The sequence below is a fragment of the Carassius auratus genome, linkage group LG28B, assembly GCF_003368295.1.
Source record: "Carassius auratus strain Wakin linkage group LG28B, ASM336829v1, whole genome shotgun sequence".
Taxonomy (NCBI): Eukaryota; Metazoa; Chordata; class Actinopteri; order Cypriniformes; family Cyprinidae; genus Carassius; species Carassius auratus.
In genome coordinates this window covers 2054914-2075902 of record NC_039293.1, presented here as the reverse complement: position 1 = coordinate 2075902, position 20989 = coordinate 2054914, and the positions used below count along the sequence as shown (strand labels likewise).

The 20989-nt window shown below is 35.7% G+C and overlaps 1 protein-coding gene across 1 annotated transcript; it reads right to left on the bottom strand.

Moving 5' to 3' along the window:
- Nucleotides 1–8112: 8112 nt before the first annotated feature.
- LOC113067705 (heparan sulfate glucosamine 3-O-sulfotransferase 3B1) lies at nt 8113–19236 on the bottom strand. Its single transcript, XM_026240118.1, has 2 exons — nt 18515–19236; nt 8113–9795 (listed from the first exon to the last, which is right to left on the bottom strand). Exons 1-2 carry the CDS (start codon nt 18991–18993, stop codon nt 9177–9179), a joined length of 1098 nt encoding a protein of 365 aa, XP_026095903.1. The 5' UTR covers nt 18994–19236; the 3' UTR covers nt 8113–9176.
- Nucleotides 19237–20989: the final 1753 nt, after the last annotated feature.

The following is a 20989-nucleotide window of genomic DNA, read 5'->3' as shown; positions in this document are numbered from 1 at the left end:
ACGAATTCCAATTATGGGACAGCATACTTGGCCACATGTCACGTCCTTTCCTTTCCTTAGCACAAGTGCCGGGGTGGAAACCATTTTCCTGATTGTATATATTAATATCTTTTACTCCTCATCCTTTGCTTGCAGATTCCATAAAGCTGGCATTGCTTTGATCTTGTTATTATTATTATAATTATTTTTTATGTACTATTTTGCAGCAGCCTTTCTTTGGACAGCCTTTTTTCTTTTAAAACATAGGTAAGGGTTATGTATTTTTGGACCAGAAATTTAGGTAGGGTTTTAGAGTCAGATGTGCCAAAGGCAACAACCCTGAAACTCATGCTCTTGCTGTTCTTTGTCATCACCTTTTCATATTATCTCAATAGAGAGAAACAAGAGAATACATTTTAGTTTGAAAGTTTCTGATGAATCATTGTTCTTTAAACACAATTTAGTGCATTGGCACAGTTAGTATATGAGACCTAAAGATTCCAACTTGTCTCATTGTTGATCATTATCTTCACCTTATTCCTGAGAAGAATGTTCTTCTCAAAAAGCTTTTTTGTACACTGTGTACACTGCACTGTCTAGAACTCACTATTGATATTCAAAACTCATTATTGCTGTGTATAATCACTTAAAAAATTTGAATTGGATGGTTCACCACATGATTAGTTTTGCCTGTACAAAAATGTAACAATTTTTCAGCACCAACTCACATGGGTTTATATTTGGATCTACATTTCTAGTTTTCTTTATTATTAGGATGTGTTAAACATATGGATAAGAGTTTGCTCACAATAAACCATTATGAATGTAAACATGAAATTCCAACTTGGTACTCACATAAGGACATTTTTCACAGAAATTCAGATCCAGTAGAGATTCTGCCAAATGTAAATGACTGTTACTTGTGGCCAAATTAGTTATATTTTATTTATATAACTGCAAATTACAGCAATCCATTTACGTTAAAGCAACATTTTCCTGAGTTTGACTAAATATGTAATTTACTTAACATCCGCAAGAGCATATTCCTCTAGATTTATTTATAAGGGTTTCTGGAAGACACCTACAGTGAACTGCTGATGGAACTCAAAAGCTGTTGGGCAAGAAATATCTGTGAAGAATAAAATTCAACATAAACAGTTAGTGAAATATTGTAATTATATACTGTAACAATTCCCAGGATTTGTGACAAATTAAATATACTGTACTGTTTGCCATCAAACCACACTGGAGTTTTCACTTAGAAAGTTCCTACTTTTAAAACAGCAGGACCTCAGACAACATTGCTGAATGCTTGAACACAGAGAGGGTTTACTTTGGCTGATGACAGTAACTTCGAGCTGTAGAGAGTGGTGATGGAATGGATGGCCAAATTTCTACGTTTCACCAGAAGATTTCATATTTCCATCAAGTGATTCATCAACTGTCACCATCACTTAAATCTTAAAGAGTCTTAAAGCCATGCACACACACACACACACACACACACATAGTAGAGGGCTTACGTAAGATGGGAATGGGAAAGAAGAAGAAGAAGGGAAAGAAGAGAGTCAACTAATTATTGTCTTGAATTTGAGTTTGTATAATACCAAGTTTGTCATCATGCTAACGAACAAGTAATTTCATTTAATTTCATGTGAATCCAAACCAAGAGACAATTTGTTTGAAATTGTTTGGACAACATTTTAAACCAAAGATCATGTACTCTATCAAGTATTTTGCTACGGGAGCTTTAATCAGACTCGATTAACACTTCGCAGTCTTAACACTTTTATTCTCACCAGCTTTAAGACCAGGAATGGTTGCAAAAGCAGTGTAACGTCACGGTCAATATGAAACTTAATGGCCAAATACAAAGCTCATTAAAATCACTGCACTATTCATGGCATTGCTTCTTTTAGGAATTAAACCCACAACACTGACATTGCTAGTGACGAACTTTTTTCCTACAGCAATACAAGAAACAGCCTTGTTGAACTAAGAATGACACAATACATTTTTGTATATACATAAAAAAAAACATTTAGTCATTAAAATAAGAGGGAGCCATCAGAAGAATAGATTTGTCATGTGAAACCCATCACTTCCTAACAGCAAAGCACTTCTTGTACCTCAAGCACACATGCTGTGGGCACTCCATTGTCATGGACAAAGCAAACTGGACCGTTTCACTCAATTCAAACTTGTCTTTTCTGCATACACAGCGTGGGATGACATTTAACAGAGAAATTGAGGTCTGAATTATTTAGCGGATCATAAATGGAAAATGCTCCAGCTGATGAACAGACAGTGCTGAAGCCCCAGACGGAGGATGACCTGAGGAACTTCCACTTCCCCGACCTGACAACTGGTCCACTTGTTGCTTTATAAAGAATGATATGCACATGTAGCAATTTTTATTTTTTGTTCTCTAAAGCTTAAGGTATATGTCAGTTTTAACATGACTGCTTTGCATGTGTTAAAATAGCATACACATACAAACCAAAGTATAAGTTCTTGCAGTTGTGCCTTTTAATTGATGAGAACAAACTACCTACAAACTGTACAATGTTGGTATGTTATAGAATCAAAAGGTGACTTTTTATTTGTTGTTGACATATAGATGTGTTTACATAGGAGACTTCGGTACAAAGGCAAGTTTGGAAATAATTTCAGGATCATTCCAGAGGCCTCGGATTTACCAGTATTTATATATTATTATTATTATTATTATTATTATTATTATTATTATTATTGTTGTTATTGATATTGTTATCCTGGTACCAGATGCTGGCAGAAAGTGTGAAATGTTTGTACGGATAGCTACATGGAAATAAGTGAGAACAGAACTCCATAATGTATTTGTCTCTCTCTACATCTCTCTTTCTCTCTCTCGCTAGACATGTATATTTATGCTGCATGCAGAAGTGTATCATAAGATGTGATTTGCCATTGTGAACTAGCTAACTATTTTATGAAAGTATGATAATTTGGGCTTTTAGTTTGTAGTACAGGATTTACTGAACTGAATAGTGTAAAGAAACTCTTGAACTTGACATTTGAAACGTACACAAAATCTGGTTGTCAAAAAAAAAAAAAAAAACACTTCAAAGGTGGAGAAAGTTATTTTGTTGCAAATATGAACTAGCTGACTATATTACAAAAATATAAAGATGTTTAGTTTATATTATGAAATTTACTGAACATTTTTTTTAACTTGATATTTGAAACTACACAATCTTTAGAAAATATCTGCTTTAGAAAAAAAAAATGTATGACTGAAAGCTTTGCATAAAGGCTTTTGAATTAACATTTCATAATTGCTGAGATATCCTTCTGAAAACGTTCACATCTGGCAGCTAGCCCTGCTTTCTACCATCTAAATGCACAGTAATAAAGGTTATTTTGAAGTGTGTTACTTTAAAAACAACAACAACAACAACAACAAAGAATACAAAACATATATATGAATATATATTTATAGTCATCATTATATCTTCTAAACTCTTAGATTGAGGATGGGTGTGGATAAAGCTTCATTTATGTTGACTTCAAAGAGACAGATTTAGCACGACAAGAAGAAATAAGAGGAGAGGACAATATAACCAACCTTATCTGTAAGAGCCAAGCCGGCTGACCCACTGCACCTCAGACATACGGTGAGCTTCTTTACATTTACAGCTTTCTTGATGCTTAAAGCTAGTTTACACTGGACTTGAGCTGTAGATGGTACTGGATAAACCAGGGCAGACATCAGAGAGGTCATTGTTATCCCCCTGGGGGTCCCCATGCCCCATTACTGTGATTATGAGGATGACACCGAGTCAAGGTCACAGTACTATAGTGGAAATAGAGGATCTTTATCTCTTTTTGTCCTCTTTTGCTGAGATCAGGCTTACTGTAGGGCCAATGCCAGCAGGGGATAAATATTACCATCTGCTACTAATGTGGGAATAGTGATTTCCCATCTTTACTAAATGAGGCTTGTTGTACTTCTGTTAGGAGCTCAGGAATCTTGCTCCATCCAAGTTGGCACAATCATAGCGGGGAACCTAATTTCAAGTTTTTACTTGAGAAATGCATCGGTGCATCTCTTGCTAGAAAACAGGCAATTAAATGATAATTAAATGTCGGCTAGTCAATGCTTCATCAAAAGAATGTCTTTGAAAGATGATTTCTTCCTGTCTTTTCTCCTCATCAAAAGTATTACTCAGTTTACAAGTGCTGCTGCATATAAGGATTGAGTGTGAATAAAGCAAATCTTGTTTTTCAAGGTTAAGTAATACTGTATTTATATAAAGCTTATAGTGTCACCAATGAAGACATTTTTTACAGCAAGGAAATCCAGCCCACTCTCAGACTCGGATTAGGGCTCATGTTGAGAACCATATGTAAAACTGGCTAATCTTATTTGCTGAAGCCTAAAGCCTACAACTCTGGCGTGGCTGGTATTAGGAAAGTCAAGTGCTTTACCCAGCATACAAGGGCTTGAACAGTTTTTAAAGGCTCCTAAGACAAAAGTGATTTAACCTCGGTGAAGAATATCATGCTCATTACCAAGCCGAGTTTTAATTTGTTTAAACAAAGTTTATAATTGGGTTACAATAAGCACATTCGGCCCAAATAGGATAGCACTCAAACCTAATAAAAAAAGTTTAATTGAACATACAGTAGTTTACTGAACTTAAATACGGCACATTGATATACTAATAAATAAATGATTCATTGTATTACTATTAGATTGCTGTAACCATTCATAAAGCATCTTTCTATTGACTGCCAGTAAACACATTGTGTATTTTTCAGAATTAAAATGATTCTGAACCACGAAAATTGCACATTTACTAATATTATAATAATATATTATTTAATTATATTGTGGTAGATATTTACTGGTGATCTATTTGTTTTGGGAAGGATCTGAAATGGGCTTTAAATGATGGATATCAGATTCGGAAATAATTAGTCACTTGAGATTTATGGCTCAGGTTGAAAAAAAATGAAAAGGGCAAAAACAATAGAGCGCCTATAAGCAAAGATGGCATTTGTGGGGTCCTTTTTGTGCACCACCCAAGCAACTGCCATTGAGATTAATGTGAATGTTAATGAAAAGCTTTCATACCTTGTCTCTAAAATACACTGGCTTATGAACAATTATTTTAACATTTAAAAATTACATACAGCAGCTTTAAACACTCCACACCAATTCCTCCACAGATAAAGACTGTACTGAAGAATCCAGAGCATTAAAAAATGTTGAATCTGTTTGTTTTTTATATGTCCAGGGGATTTAGCTGCACGAAACGGCCAAGGCCACTGGAATAGTCTTATTATATATGTCTGAACACTGAAATATTTGTTAGTTCTTGAGTAATTGAAATACAACAAATTTTTGAGCCATGCAGGATTGTAATCAATACAGTTATTTTGCTTAATATACATAAATAGATATACATAATCAGGGACTCGAATATTTGCACATTAAGCATTATTTATTGCTCTTAATAATGTTGGCTTTTATACCATGTGTCTCCAAGTGTTCTAGACAGGACAAGTTTTTTGGTTGGCCATGGTCAAAGCCAGTTTATGGACTCCTTAGTCGGCCAAAGTCGACCTAAAGCCTTTTCAGTCCGTCTAGGAACAGGTGGCTGTCTCTGGGCTCATGTAATCTCTCCAGCACAGTGCATATAGCATTATAATGTTCTTACAACATTGATAATAATGAGAAATGTTGCTTGAGCAGAAAAGATTTCTGAAGGATCATGTGACACTAAAGACTGGAGTACACTCTTAAATATAAAGGTGCTTCACATTGCCATATAGAATAACCTTTTTTTGACTAAATGGTTTCGTAAAGAACCTTTAACATCTGAAGAACCTTTCGGTTTCACAAAAGGTTCTTTTTGTCAAAAGAAGGTTCTTCAGACTATGAAAAGTAAGAAAGCGATAGTTCTTTAAAGAGCCTTTGGCTGAATGGTTCTTTGTGGAACCAAAAACGTTTTTTTTTTTTTTTTTTTTTTTTTGTGGTAACCTTTTAAGCGTCTTTATATTTAAGAGTGTAATGATGCTAAAAGTTAGCTTTGCATAACAGGAATAAATAATATTTTAAGATAAAATCAAATAGTTATGTGAAATTGTAATAATATCTTACAATATTACTGTTTGTACTGTATTTTTGAACAAATTAATGCAGCCTTAGCAAGACTTCTTTTAAAACATTACTAACTTTTGATCACATATCCAAACATTCAAACAAGTATATGTTAATTATGAATGGTTACGAATTATAATGAGAGGCTGACCTTTCTATGGAAGCCCGTTTCTGCCACTGAATAAAACAAATTAAAAAGTTCAATGCGACTTTTTATCTCAAAATTCAGATTTTTTTTTTTCTCAGAATTGCGAGTTTATATCATGCGATTGTGACTTTATAACTCAACTGTGAGAGTAAAAGTCAGAATTGTGATTTTATTTTTTATTCAGTGGCGGAAACGGGCTTCCATATATTTCAGAAAACTTGTCCCAGCATAAACATAACCCACACCCTGTAACATAACACTTTCAGAGCAGGGTGTTTCTGGGGCATTTTGGCTGTATTATTCCTTTTAATACTAGCAGGGGTTGTCGACTCACTCTTGCTGTGGATTGTCAGGTGTCTGCTCTCTGTTTTTCTCACCAGTCAAACAACAGCAGCTTAGCAGATATCAGCCTGCGGGTATTTGTGCAAACAACAATCCCCCAGCTGCATGGGAGAAAGCATTTACAGTTTTTTTCTACCGTCTCCCTGTATAATTGCTGAGAGGACGCTTCTTCATGAGCTCTGCCTGGCATCCTGCTATCGCCAGGGGCTTCTTTTATGTCGTGCTAACAGCTAAACCAGGGCCATTTGTAAGCTGTTAAAGATCACCTGATAATAGATTCAGGTAATCACTGCTTGTTGATCGCATAAAATCGAGGGAATAAAGAGGACGGGCATTTTCCAGACTGCCTCGAGTGTAACACGCCATCCTGATTGAAGTTGTGAAGGGACGAGTTTGTCAGGCTTGTCAATGCAAGAACACACTAAAGCTGCTTTCATTTGTAAAGTGTTAGAAATGCAGGAACGGAGTTATTTGAGTGTTTGCAAAGCTTTAATTTCTCTTGGGTCACTAAGGTAACGGTGGTCAGGATGTGTCAGTTAACAGCAGGTGCTGTTTCAGGAGCCCCAGGGAAACATCTCCACCCTTAAAATGGTCTCCTATGACCTAACAACAAGTGCTGAAGGCTGTGCTTTCTCCCGAAGCCCCAGAAAACAGCTCACCAAACTGAAAAACAGTGGATGAATTCGTGGTTGATATTGTGGTTGGTCTGACAGTTTAAACCGTACAGATTGAAAAAAATCCAAACCGGCAAACTCCTGTTACATCCAAATGAGCTTCTTCTGACAGTGGTTGATTCACAAATGATAAACATGTTTATATCCATTGATGTTCACCATTTTTTCACCAGAAATTTTAACATGAAAACCAAGAATTTAGGGAAAGAAATGATTTTGTGAGATGCAAACTCATATTTCTAGGGAGAAAAGGCATAATTATGATATCTAAACGTAGAATTCTGTGAAAACGGTAGAATTGCGAGATGTAAGCTTAGAATTCTGAAAAATGTCAAGCTGAAACTCAGAATTCTGAAAAAAAAAAGGTCAAAATAGTGAGAGGTAAACTTGCAATTGTAAAAAAGAAATACAAAATGAATCGTAATGTAAACAAAGTATCTGAAAAAAAAAAAATAATAATAATAAAAGTCATCCAAATTGTTAGATATACATTTGGATAAAATAAATAGTAATAGCGAGATGTGAACTCAGAACTCAAGTTTATAACTTGCAATTGTGAGATATAATTTCACATTTACCTTTTTTTAATTCTGTGGCAGAAACAGTAAACACAGAAATATCACAATGAAAGTCAGCACAATGAAATATGAATACTATATGTGCAAATAAATGAATCCAAGTTATTTAAAAAAAAACAGCAAAAGCAGTAATATTGTTAAATATTACAATTTAAAATAACTGTTTGAATATACTTTTAAAATGTAATTCATTCCTGTGATGCAAAGCTGTATGTTCAACACTAGAATATACAACATGTTATGCTCTGGTAAAAATAGGTTTATTTCTTCACAGCACAGAAATACTCAGTGTCTCGTACCTCTGACAGAACTGTTTGGTCTGAAGTTGGATAGAAACAAGCGTACAGTCATTTTGAACACATTTTCATCTGGTTCATTGTAAAAGCAACAGCATTTGAAAGAACACAATAAGGGTTGAATAAAACTCAACCTTTGATGCAGATATGAATAAAAATCATGACCAGGGAAATGTCACTTTCCATTTTTGCAATTCCTGTAAGGTATGAAATGAGTTAACTGAACTCCTCCATTTCATATTCATACTGAAAAGGCCCTTGAGATTTTTTTTTTTTTTTAAGAAAAACATTTTATGACAAGTTTTATGCAAAATCTTACAGTAACATGAAGTCATTATATAGACAGAGATGTGTGAAAATTTCTGTCGAGCTGCGTTGTGTTGCCTTTCTCTTCTTGAGAATTATAAATACAGTCTCAGACTTTTGTAACAGAGAATCAAACATAGTTCAAATCCGTCTTCACAGACTTCCCATGTACAGTAATGCTGATGTAGAACATTCCTTTTTCTTAAATGAAGTTAAACATCATTTTTTATTGACCATTATTGACAATTTGTCTAGCTTTAAGAGTACTGATCCACAAAAAGTGTCTTAGGAATAGCTTAGATGAAATAATGGCCCTTTAAAATGAAGAATGACATGCTGAAATCATCATCACCAAAAAAAAAAAAAGTAGATAATGTCTACTAAAGCAAAAAATAGGGCCTGCTATGCAACTGGAATCATCATATACCCGTAATCAGTTTCATTGTGCTATTTTCCTTTGTCAAACATCCCCTCTCCTAAATTCCTACATCAATTTTTTAATTTTTTTTCCCATTAGAAAAGACAAAATATCAAGCTTGCAGATTTGACCGGAATGTAAAAGAAGTAGAAAACTCCCAGGACGTGCAAAAACAGATAGGCAGCCGAGTGAGTATATTATTTTCAATAAATTATTATAAAATAGAGTTCTATACTTTTTACAATTAATTCTTTTCCAAAAATGTCTTTACAAAAAACAAATAAAAATTAGTCCCAGCCAAAGTCATGGCCGGTCATGTGGTAGAACTTTTTGTTGAATGGCTTGTAAAACTCTCGCAGTCTTTGAATCACATCAGGATGGATGTTTGGATGCGTGCGGCCTTTAGTTTTGCCGAGGCAGTGGGGTCTGCTGTTGCTTTCAGGTCTTTTGAGGCAAGGGAAGCCCTTGGCGGGGTTAAAGTGAAAGTGTTTGTGCGTGACCTCCCTCCTCAGGCCCAGGAAGTGCTGCACGCGGGCCATTTCCCCGGCCGGGTTGCTGATCAGACGCTCCCCGCTCACAAACAACAGCTGGCTCATGGGGAAGAACTGCAGCCACTGCTCCAGATGCCTGGCGTACATGCCGATCTGCACCGCGCTCCACGAGGTGTCTATTAGATTGGCTGTGATGTTTTTAAAAGTCAAGCTCTCAAAGGACGGGATGTCGGGTTTCTTTGAGCGGGTCTGCGTGTAGTCTGAGATCGCCCGGGTTACTGGGTCTCTAACCACAACTATCAGCTTAGTGTCCTTGGACATGGCGTGGATCCGGCCTGGGACCTCCTTGGTTACAAAGTAGCTTGGTGTCTTCTCCATGGTCAGCTGACCCTCCTCGGTTTTGGGCATTAGTTCCCTAGGAGCAGAGAGGCATGGGGAGGCTGAGTATCAAAGAAGGATTCACACTGACAGACAGCACAGATATGAAAAACAGCAGGACTATCATAGGACACACACTTCTCTGTCTGACACAAAGCTCAAAGAGGACAGTCTGAGCATCAGAGGGGACACCCATGGCTAGTCCAGGACTGTCTAATGAGTACTGCTCCCAAAAAGACAAAATTACATTTTTTCAGATGGTTGGATCCAGTGTGTCTAGTGTATAAATAATCTAAATAGAATTAATTCATGTTTATCTAACAACATTCTAACAGTGCAATATATATATATATATATATATATATATATATATATATATATATATATATACTATTATATATATTATTACTTAATTTCAACGCTCATTTTCTTTAAAAAATTTAAAATTTCAACTGTAATTTAAATATATGTATATAACTGTGATAACATAAATGTACATGTACAATAAATGTAACCATGTTTTGGAATAATAATTACTGTGAAAAGTGATTTACAGATAAATCTAAGCTTGTATTTAATCTCTCCATATTTATACATCTCAGAGCATTTTAAGAGTTAAAAAAGTTTCACTTTATGTGATATTATCATGTTTTATTATAAACATTATAAATGGTTATATCATCATTATCGGGGATCCTTATTGTTAAACTAGTTTAAACCTCTTCTTATCAATGCAGATCCTTTATGGCCAGAATATGCTGCAAATTGGACCATATTTTATATATCATTACCATATTTTTTTAATATCAGAACAGCATAAGATTGGACCAAAACTGTAAGCGTAATCTATATTTTCAGATCCATAACCTAATCTGAGAAACTACACAGACACTTAATATGAGTTATAGTGACTGGATCACTGAAGCTGTGTATATGATGAAGTTTTATTTAGCACAAAAGAGAAAAGACATTCACCTTAATCCCTCTTACAGTCTTATAATAATCCTCCTCATGGCCACAAGATCACTAAATGACCCACACAAAGGCTTGGAAATGTACATAAAAGATACAGCATCCTCCTTTTCCCCTAATTGTTTTATTTCAGAGCAGGTTTGAGCATGTTTATGTAGAGTTCATTTCACTCTCATGATACCTGAATCAGCAGTATCAGGCCAGATGCTGTAATTGGCAAATGATTCGTTTTACTTTAGCTATAGCAAGCCGGGAAAGGCTAAACTAGGTCGAGTGAGGTTTATGCAAGACTAGACACTTGCAATAATGCACGTAATGAAGGGAACTTCAAACTCGGGGTCAATGTAGTGTCAGACAAGGTAGATCGAGGACAAGATATCAACACTTCACTTACAATCACAAACATTATCATATGTTTTACATCACATTTTCTTTTTGTTGTTGTTGTTTTGTTTTTAAGAAGAAGTCATATCATGAGGAATCTACACCCACACACACACACACACACAGACACACACTTTCTAACATCTTATTTTCTGACATCAGGAAGAATGCAGCTGAACACTTTGAACACTTGTAATAACTGACAGTACAATTCAAAAGCTTGTGGTCAGTAAGATTTTTAGTTCTTTGAGAGGGAGAGAGAAATCAATACTTATATTCAGCAGCAATGCATAAAGTTGAACAAAATACTTGCACATTGTTGCAAAAGATTTCTATTTCAAATGCTCTTTTAGACTTCTTATCAAATAATACTAAAATGTTATCAGTTTCCACATAAAATATTAAGCAGCACAACTGTTTTCAACATTGATAATAAAAATAGTAATATATGTTTTGTTTTTTTGGGTATTTTTTTTTTGAGCGGCAAATATGATTTCTGAAGATGTTACACTGAAGACTGGAGTAATGTTGCTAGTCATGCTGAAAATACAGCTTTGCATTACATTAATAAATTACATTTCAAATATAATCAAATAGAAAACTAATATATATATATATATATATCCTAAATAAACCCAAAGCACCTTAATTTCAAATTCCGTGAGCTTTTTTATAAAGTCTTATAAAATCAAAACAGTCCAGTTTGATTCTGTGGATCAGAAAAAGATTATAGCAGTTCGTTTTACTCAGGAAGAAAATGATTTACAAATATAATATTAGTGCTTTAAACTGTCAAACAAGATTAATGTATGTATGCAGTTTGGACAAGCCTGTCAACTATTCTGCTTGAAACAACAGCCGATTTATCTTAAGTTATTTATAGTTGCCGGGGACAAGAATTTTGACATTGACAGATGTTTGAAAATAAAATGAGTGTGGAGCTGAGAGTAGAGAAAGATATGTTGCTGCAATGATTACGCCTGATAATGAAGTATTTATAAATAGACACTTTACTAGGCAAAGACTGTTGTCTTAACCTCTCCTTCAAGACAAAGTTTAATAGATAGTATCTAAGCAATTACTGGAACGAAGTGGGGAGGTGGGAAAGGGTTTGTACTGGAGGAGGAAATGAGAGGAGAATAGAGATGTGCTTTAAGGAGTCGAGGGATTGAGGGTTAATCCTGTCAGGGGGATTGTAGTGGGTCGAGCTCATTAACCACCTACCACAATTTAAAAAGAGAGAAAAAAGTGCACCTTATGTAATCTTAGAAACCTTGCTATTTCTCTCTGGACTCTCATCATTATTAAGTGGTGTGAAAAAACCTAAACCTACTGAGACATAGACGAATGTGTGTGTGGGGGGGGGGTTAAGGGGCCTCTATATCTCTGCAATTATGTTCACAGTCCCCTAGATACATGAGCAGAGCCTTTTGTAGTGGCCCAGAGGGAAACCAAACACAACTGATCAAACTTTTTCCATCTGGTCCCCAAACAAAACAGACCTGAATCAGAACCGCATGCATTATTAATGCAAGCAGACAGACACAAATGTGGTGCCTTGTATTAAAATCTGAAGACATAAGTGCTGTTGGGAAAAGAGCAACAGGCTTTCACAATTTGTTGTCCTTAACAGACTGTGCTGCCAGAATGGCTGTCCAAACATCTTAATCCAGCATGCCGACTAACAAACCAAACTCTTTAAAGTGCGCTTCTGTTCAACAAGTGGTTAAAATATGCATTAAATAAAAAGTAATAGAAGTGAGAGTGCAACTATATTTAAAATGTTGTAAATTGTGCTTCCATTATGACAAAAAGTGTGCTTACTTACTGAACGAGTGTACTTTATAAAAACTATATTCAGATAATATTAATGAAATACAAGAACACTTAAGTGCACTTGAAGAGAGTACACTTTCATGGCTTTTTATTAACAAACTTAAGTATACTTAAAATGTGCACACAATGCCAAATGTTTACTTTAAAGTACATTTGCAATCGCTATCTTTTGCCGTGCTTAGTTTTGATGTGTTGACTATCATATTGAAGCACGTATAAAGCACATGTAAATTATTATTTTGAAATGTACTGAATCACAAATATATTTAAATACATGACATACAGGTTTCCATAGAAGTGTTAAAAAAAGTATATTTTAGATTAGTTGAAATGCTTGTCAGTACATTCATCAGTATACTAGTGCATTTCAATACTTCTTAACACTAAGTTTAATTAATAGTGATGTTGCACTAAATATAATCAATTATGATGTTGCTCGCTGTAGCAAGCACTGCTAATAAATGAATAAAAATTAGTTCATGAGGATTTTTATCAAGCCAATTCTCCAGCCAAGAGCAACACAGAGGAAAAAAACAAACTTCTACAGACAGTAATAAAGTCTTTACTAGCCACAGTTTAAGATTAAACTGCACTATTGGACCATTAGAGAAATAAAGTTCTCCAGCAGCACAGGGTTAAATTAGAGAGCCTGCTGTGTTAGATGGCTGTTATTACCTTGTTTTGTCTAGAGGGAGGTGAGCTGTGTCTTCTCTTGAGCTTGTTTTTGAAGAGCTCTCTGTAAACCTGTGTTTACATGATCTGCTATCAGCTAGCATGTTCAAAGGCTGCTGTTGATGCCTTTAAAGTGTCTGTGCTGTTTGAAGATCCCTCAGGATGGTCTGAGATGCTGAGAAGCTGGTCGTCATAGAACAGCACTTTGCAGCTGGGATTTAATGAGTTGCTGTCTGCTTATGCTGTTCAGTGGAATTTCTCAGTGTTTTTAGTTGTTACAATCACACCTCCGATAGCTGCTTTTGCAGTATATGTTTGTGTTAAATGATTATGTTGACTGCATGTGAATCAGCTTCTTTGAAGATGTTTATGACATGTTTGGATTTCTTCTTCTAGGAATATACACTTGTTACAAAATATGAATTTTCAAGAGCAGCAAATCAGCATATGAGAATGATTTGTGAAGGATCATGAGACATTGAAAGGGTGGAGTAACGATGATGAAAATTCAGCTCTGCATCACAGGAATGAAAGCTTTTAATGTATTTTATATTACGATAGAAAACAATTATTTTTTATTCGAATAATATTTCTCAATATTACTGTTTTACTGTATTTTTTTCATCTAATTTATTTCAATTTATTTCAAAAAGATAAAAAAACGACTGAATGCAGGTTAAAAAAAATGGATATTTTTTTTTGCCATAATTTTGGGTTCCCCAAAGCAACTTTAGTTCTTATAGAACCATTTATTTTTTTAAACATTTAAATAAAACATTTTCACTCCAAAGAACCTTTGTGCAATGAAAAGTTTCCATGGATGTTAAAGGTTCGTTATAGAACTATAGAAGCCAATAAAGAACCTTTATTTTCAAAAGTGGTGTGCAAATATTATATTTTGCCTTGCTGTGCACCACCCATAGTGGCATCTAACTGCCATCTCTTTTAATAATTAGCTTAACAAAATAACATTTAAAGAAAATGTGTATCATGACCTTAAACCTAGAGGTTTTGCAAGCCCTTTTACCTACGATTTCTTAAAATAGAGAACAGCAGCTCTTACCCTTTTGAATAAGTATATCCTACACACCTGTTCACAAGCAGAATGAGTGCTTAGCCTGGGTCAGTTTAAGACAGCAGAGATCCAACCTGAGAGGGAATTCTTGTGGGGGAATGTCACTTTGTCAAAAACCCCAGCAGGGTACAAGAAGTGGTGGTATGCAGCCACTTCAAATAATCTGACAGAGTTTCTATGGGACACGTTCCAGACCCGCATCAAAGCACAAGGTGGGGGCCTGTGGGTGCTTTCATAACCAAACTATGACGTCTTAGCATCAGTGTACTCTCATAACTCCGAATTTACACCTATTCAAAGACACAGGACAATAAAGGGACAATTAAATAATTTTACTTCTAGTCTGGAAATCTCTGAAACACTTGAGTTGTGAATTCTCCTTCAATTCAATGATAACATTCATAGAAAAATATTTATTAGCAGGCATCATACTTCACATTGAATTGATTATTTCACTCAATATTTGTGTGTGCTGCTGCATAAATTAGACTATTAGCTTGAGTTAAGGATCCATGTGAGTTTTTTGTTTAATCTAAGGTTGCTTACATGGTTTTGACCAGAAACTCTACACTCCCTTAATGTGCCAGTGAAGAGAAGGGCCAAGGGTTTCTAAATTATTATAAACAACTGGCTTTGTGCATTTCCACACAGAAAAAAATCCATCATTCTAGTTGTGCCTTACCATCCCACACAAAGGCTAGCAGCAGTTTTATCTGTAAACACAACAGCAGCATCTTTCAAGACTGAGGAAAAGTTACGTGCGTGTTTTAAGAATCCCCTCATTCTGCTCCTCTTAGGGCTTTTTTTTGAGGGAGATCCTGCTGGGTTTCTCAAGAAGCACTTTCACCCTCTGAGCACATTTGCATACAAAGTGAAGAAAGAAACAACACAATTCACTCTAATTGCCTGCTCTTTCTCATTGGGGTTAATGCAGAACCTCAGGGGTTCAACAGATCCTCTTTTGAAACATTCACCATCTCACTCAATAGACTCGCTTTCAATTTACTGCCAGCATCTGCCATCCACAAACAAGCTACTCCTTGTAACTCTATCAGACTGTCGGGATGTTTGCTTCAGAGTCAGTAAGTATGATTGGGTCAGAGAACTTTTCACAACGCACTTTTCTGAAAACATCTCTGTTATTTTTCCGTGTCCTCTCAAACTGCCACATTGTTAAGTTATCTTGACCAATATAACATTTTATTGTCTTTAATAATCAAATTGGAAACAAGATATGAAGACACCACATTATATTTTAGAAAATACTGAATGCTATATGCATATGGTAATCATAGTACCATTGTAGCTAAAAAATGCCATGCTATAAACCCTGTTAAACTTATGGTATTTGATAAACAGCATAATCAAAGATTTTTTGCAAGTAAAATGTCTGTTAGCATAATAATTTTTTTGCTGAAATCTTAACTTTAATAAATTGTATATTTTAGTAGCCTAAGATTTTCAAGATAAACACTTACATTACACAGACTGATAATCATTTACTTAATTATAAATGCATCATGTTTATGAAAATCACTTAAAAATGCATCAACTATGATACATCAGGCTTTTGAGGAATGTTTATTTGTTTATATCTGTCAGTCATCACTGTATTGCATGACATTGTATGTTTTGACTCTCACAATAAAGAGTTTGGATCATACAATTAACTATTTAAATATGATTTTATTAAATCTTATTGACAAATTGTCAATGACAACTGAAATGTTTATGCATTTTATACAAGTAGTCTGTTATAGTGTTATTACGATATCACTGATTAATATTACAAGCTATCAGAATTTTATATGTTTGGCTATATAAATATCAACAATTGTACCAAATTTCATATTTCTTCTCAATTTTAGATTTCACTATGGGTTAGTAATTCTATACATATATATTTTCATTAAACCGTTTTGAATTGAAAAGAAAAATGCATGTTATTGTGATTAATATTTCATGGTTTACACATTACAGGGTCCATATTTTAATGTCATATTGTAATGCATAATTGAAATGTGTTGTTTAGGCGTAAGATGTTTCGATATTTGAAACAGAAACATAAATATCCACAAATGATTTGCCAGTTTATTAAACTGATAAGCCCCTCTGTTTCTTCAAAAGCATTGTATAAAAAGTCACGCTGCATGTACAGTTCTAAAACCCTGCTGTGCTCAGTCACCCTTCCGAACGCCTCCTACAGGGAGCACATGGACGCCTCTTCTGTGCTGGACTAACAGTGAAGCAGAGCTCAATACCTCTGCAGGAGACGTGGCCACCTGGCTACATGCTTCTCTCTCCATGATTCTGCTTCACAATTAGTCTGCTGGGCTCCCTGGATAAAGGGGCTTATCCTGCTCTTTGCCTCTTACTTGTATTCCCACTGTGCTCCATCAATAGCGAAGGAACTGGGACTTCAGATTCCTCCACAGAAAGTCTGTATATCAGCTATTTTTTTTTTTTTTTGTATATTGATGATATATGAAACAAATTGCATAGTTTGATTTTTAGTTTGAACTGTGATTGGCCAATTTAAGGTCTTCTTGGCCTAAAGAAATAGCAAAATGGACTAAATTTACTGGCGACAGTCAATGAATATTCAAAACATCCATTTTTTTTGGTTACAAATACACATAAGGGAACACTCCATTTTATCATATTGCAAACATTAATGTTACTGTTGAATGATCTTTGAATGTTCTGAAACCAATAGTAATGTTTAAAAAAAGTTAGACAAACATCCAGCTGAAACATTTCCAGAACGTTAGCCAGGGAAGTTCTGAGAACGTTCCCTGTTAACTGGGAACTGGCCAGAACAACTTTCTGTGTTGGGGTGAATTCTGGTCAAATGGGACACTTTTTGCCATTGATATGACTGGGGAAAAGCTCCCTATTAACCTGATTAACCCCTATTACAACTCACTGTTAATGCAAACTCACATTATGGAAAACAGTTCATTTAATCTGTTTTCTCTATACGACTGTCTGGTAAAAGAATAAAAATACTAGGAATCAAAGGTGAGCGTCAAACCTCTACGGATTGATAATGTTGTGCAAGTGCACCTGACTGTGAGGGGTGTTACACAAGCAGAGAGCGTAATGTTTATTTAGTCTATATTTGTCTTGAGTCATTCCAACATTTTATCTAGGTCTAGTTCACCATTTCCAAACACTGCAGTGCTGGACAGAATTATTCCCATAAGTCCAACATAACGGTGTAACTAAATATAGCATGTTTGCATCCAAAAAGTTGCTTTTTCTCTCCCTCGATTTCTTTTAATGTAGCATATGCCTATAATTCCCAACATTAGTTATGTTTGTGATATGTAAAATGTAATAGGCAATGACTAATTCCTTTACACACACACACACACACACACACACACACACACACACACACACACACACACACACACACAAAACCACAAAGGTCATGGAAATGTATTTATATGTCTTTGCTTTTTGAGGTCCTTTATTATTAATGTTAATATTCTATTTTAGAATTTGCTCTTCCGATTTTCCGAAAACCCCATGAAACGTAGACCTTGTAAAAATAACCTTTGTAAAAAACTAAAGCATTTTTGAGAATCCAAAACTTTTAGTTTGTTTTTTCTTTCGTTGAAAACCTTCAAAAGTTGAGTCAGAGCCCCTCAAGCCCCCTATAGTTCACAATATGACAATTACTGACAGGTTTATGTATCACTACTGGGATGAATATTATATGAGCCACATAATTCCTTTGTATTAATCCGCTTTTATCCTGACGATATGATAAACATAGCCTATATGAATAACAGAGTGTAAAAAACCGTACCTGTACCACTCGAGTCCTTTCTCGTAGTTGCGATCAAAAAAGTGCGGCTCCGCTCCCACCGCGCGGATATCAGGATGCAGGCGCAGAAACTCGAGCAGCGCGCGCGTCCCGCCCTTCTTCACCCCTATTATAATCGCTTGGGGCAACTTTTTAGTCTCGGAGCCGTTCAGGGCACCTGCTACTCCCGAGTCCTCGTCATAAGCAACATCGCCCTTGTTTTCCTCCCAGCCGTCTCCTCTGCTGTCAGCATCACTCTCGCTGTTTAGTAAGTCCCTGGACTGGCTTTTGAGGAACATCTCCAGGGCTTGTTTCTGGAGGGGTTTGAGTGGATTCCTACTGCTCCTTTCTTCCATCATGAAGCTCGGTGTGGTGACGCAGTAGCCCACGCAGCAGTACAGCATGTACACCCACAGTGACAGCATGATGCAGAACACGAAAAGTTTGTTTTTCACCGGCTGAGTGGACTGACTATATTCCATAGGTCTCTCCTGTGTGTAATGGCAATGTCCAATAGGGCATATTGGCAAAGTTACTTGCTCCTCCGCTTAGGTCCCTGTAACATGCAGGCATCTCCGCGGGAGAGGAAAAATAGGAGCATGAGTCCCAGGAAGATGTTGAATTCATTTCATTTTGCAGTCTAGCCGAGATGTAGGAAGTCACACTTTTTACGCTGGCACGAGCGCGTCTTTGCGCATCACTCCACCGCCTCCCACTGGCTCTTGTCATCTGAGTGAACCACGGGCCATGCACAGTATTTAAAGAAGAGGGGCGTGTGATTGGCAGCGGGACTGGCCAATCGGAACTCATGCCCGAGCTCTTAAGGCTTAAGCATTTTATGTAAACCTTTTTTATTATTATTTAGATTTAATTTGCAAAACAATTGCCACTCCTACTTTAAATAACAGGAAACAGGAATCTGCCACATAATAGTTTATTTCATGAAAAAGTAGCTATGTGACGACAACTTATCCCGATAAAAATGTCACAGCTTGCTTTGAATTTTTTTTTTGTAATTTAAACTACAAAATTTTTCAAAAATTTGGGGTCAGTGAGTTTCTTTTGTTATGGTTTTGAAAGAAGCCTCTTATGTTCACCAAGACTGCATAGGCTTTATCAAAAATAGAGTAAAAACTGTAATTTTGTGAAATATTATTATGATTTGAAATAGTTGTTTTAAAATGTAATTTATTCCTGAGATGCAAAGCTGAATTTTCAACATTAATTTACGTACTTCCTTAACGACAATAAAACAACAGTTGTTGACCATTGTGCTGTGCAAAAATCCTAAAATCCTAAAAACAAAAAATAACAAAAAGAAAAAACACTTTTGATCAATTTAATGCATACTTACTGAATCCTTACTCTATCCCTGTGTACGCAAATTCATGTATGGTACATTTAAACAATGTTATTTCATTTCTAATAAATGATAAATGTGCTGCATACTGCAGAAAATTGGTTCTTGGGTATAGCCAAGTCTGATAAACTAATTTCAACTAGTTTTATTCGAGTAACATTAGTCTTTATTTGACTGAATCATCATGACTTTGAAGTGCCAATCAAATCTAAAGGAGGCACTCACAAAGATCATCATAATCATCATAAATAGATACATGAAAATGAAATTAACAATAGCTTTAAAAACGATAAGAAATATGAGCCCAAACTCATCTTTCTCTGTCCTCAAGAAAATGTTACAAGGATGTAAACACGAAACATGCAATTTTGGTCTTAGTTGCTTTTACAATTATACTGGCAAATGTGACTTTAAAAAGCAGAATACCAGGCTTTGCACAAGTCTCTTCATGATGAATGACTTAAAGAAACATAAACCAATTCTTCATGCAATGAGCTGTGCAATAAAAATGAACAACAGTTCTGTTTGCTTGTTTAAGCATTGTGAGAGAAATGACAGTCGTCTCACGGAGGATTCCCGATGCCGAATTGTTTAGGCATGATTCCAGCAGATGTTTGTACATCTCCCGCTGCTCGTCTCTCGCTCTTGGCTATAAACATGTCACAGTGGCTCCAAACACTTAGCATGAAAAGAGATGTAGGGTATGGATGATGTTATTCTAGAATAGGGAAGTAAAGTTTAAGGAACTGTTGAACTTGAGATCTGACTGCTTGTGTGTAGGTGTGTGTGTGTGTGTGTGTGATTGAGTTTGGCCTCAGGTCATAGGCCTTGGACCTCCAGCACCTGTAGCATTCTACAGGATTATCAGGATTAGGCAGAGCTGCCATGTCAGTCAGAGTTTGAGCAGAAGCACACAACTGCAGTCCACTAATCCCTCTATCTCATCTACCACACGGTTTGTGTGTGTGTGTGTGTGTGAGAGAGAGAGAGATGACTGTATCTTCACTTCCTGCATGCACTAGTGTCTGTGTAACACATTTGCTTCCTGTCAAGACAACCCTTCCACAAATAAAAAGTGACAAAACAAATACTTACATCTTTCATGAACATGAACAGAT

Bases quoted from the DNA above. Each gene is read 5' to 3' on its own strand.
- LOC113067705 (XM_026240118.1), bottom strand. From the start codon at position 18,993: ATGGAATATAGTCAGTCCACTCAGCCGGTGAAAAACAAACTTTTCGTG. The intron at 9,796-18,514 runs GTACGGTTTTTT...CTCTGCTCCTAG, and splicing joins AAAGGACTCGAGTGGTACAG to GGAACTAATGCCCAAAACCG.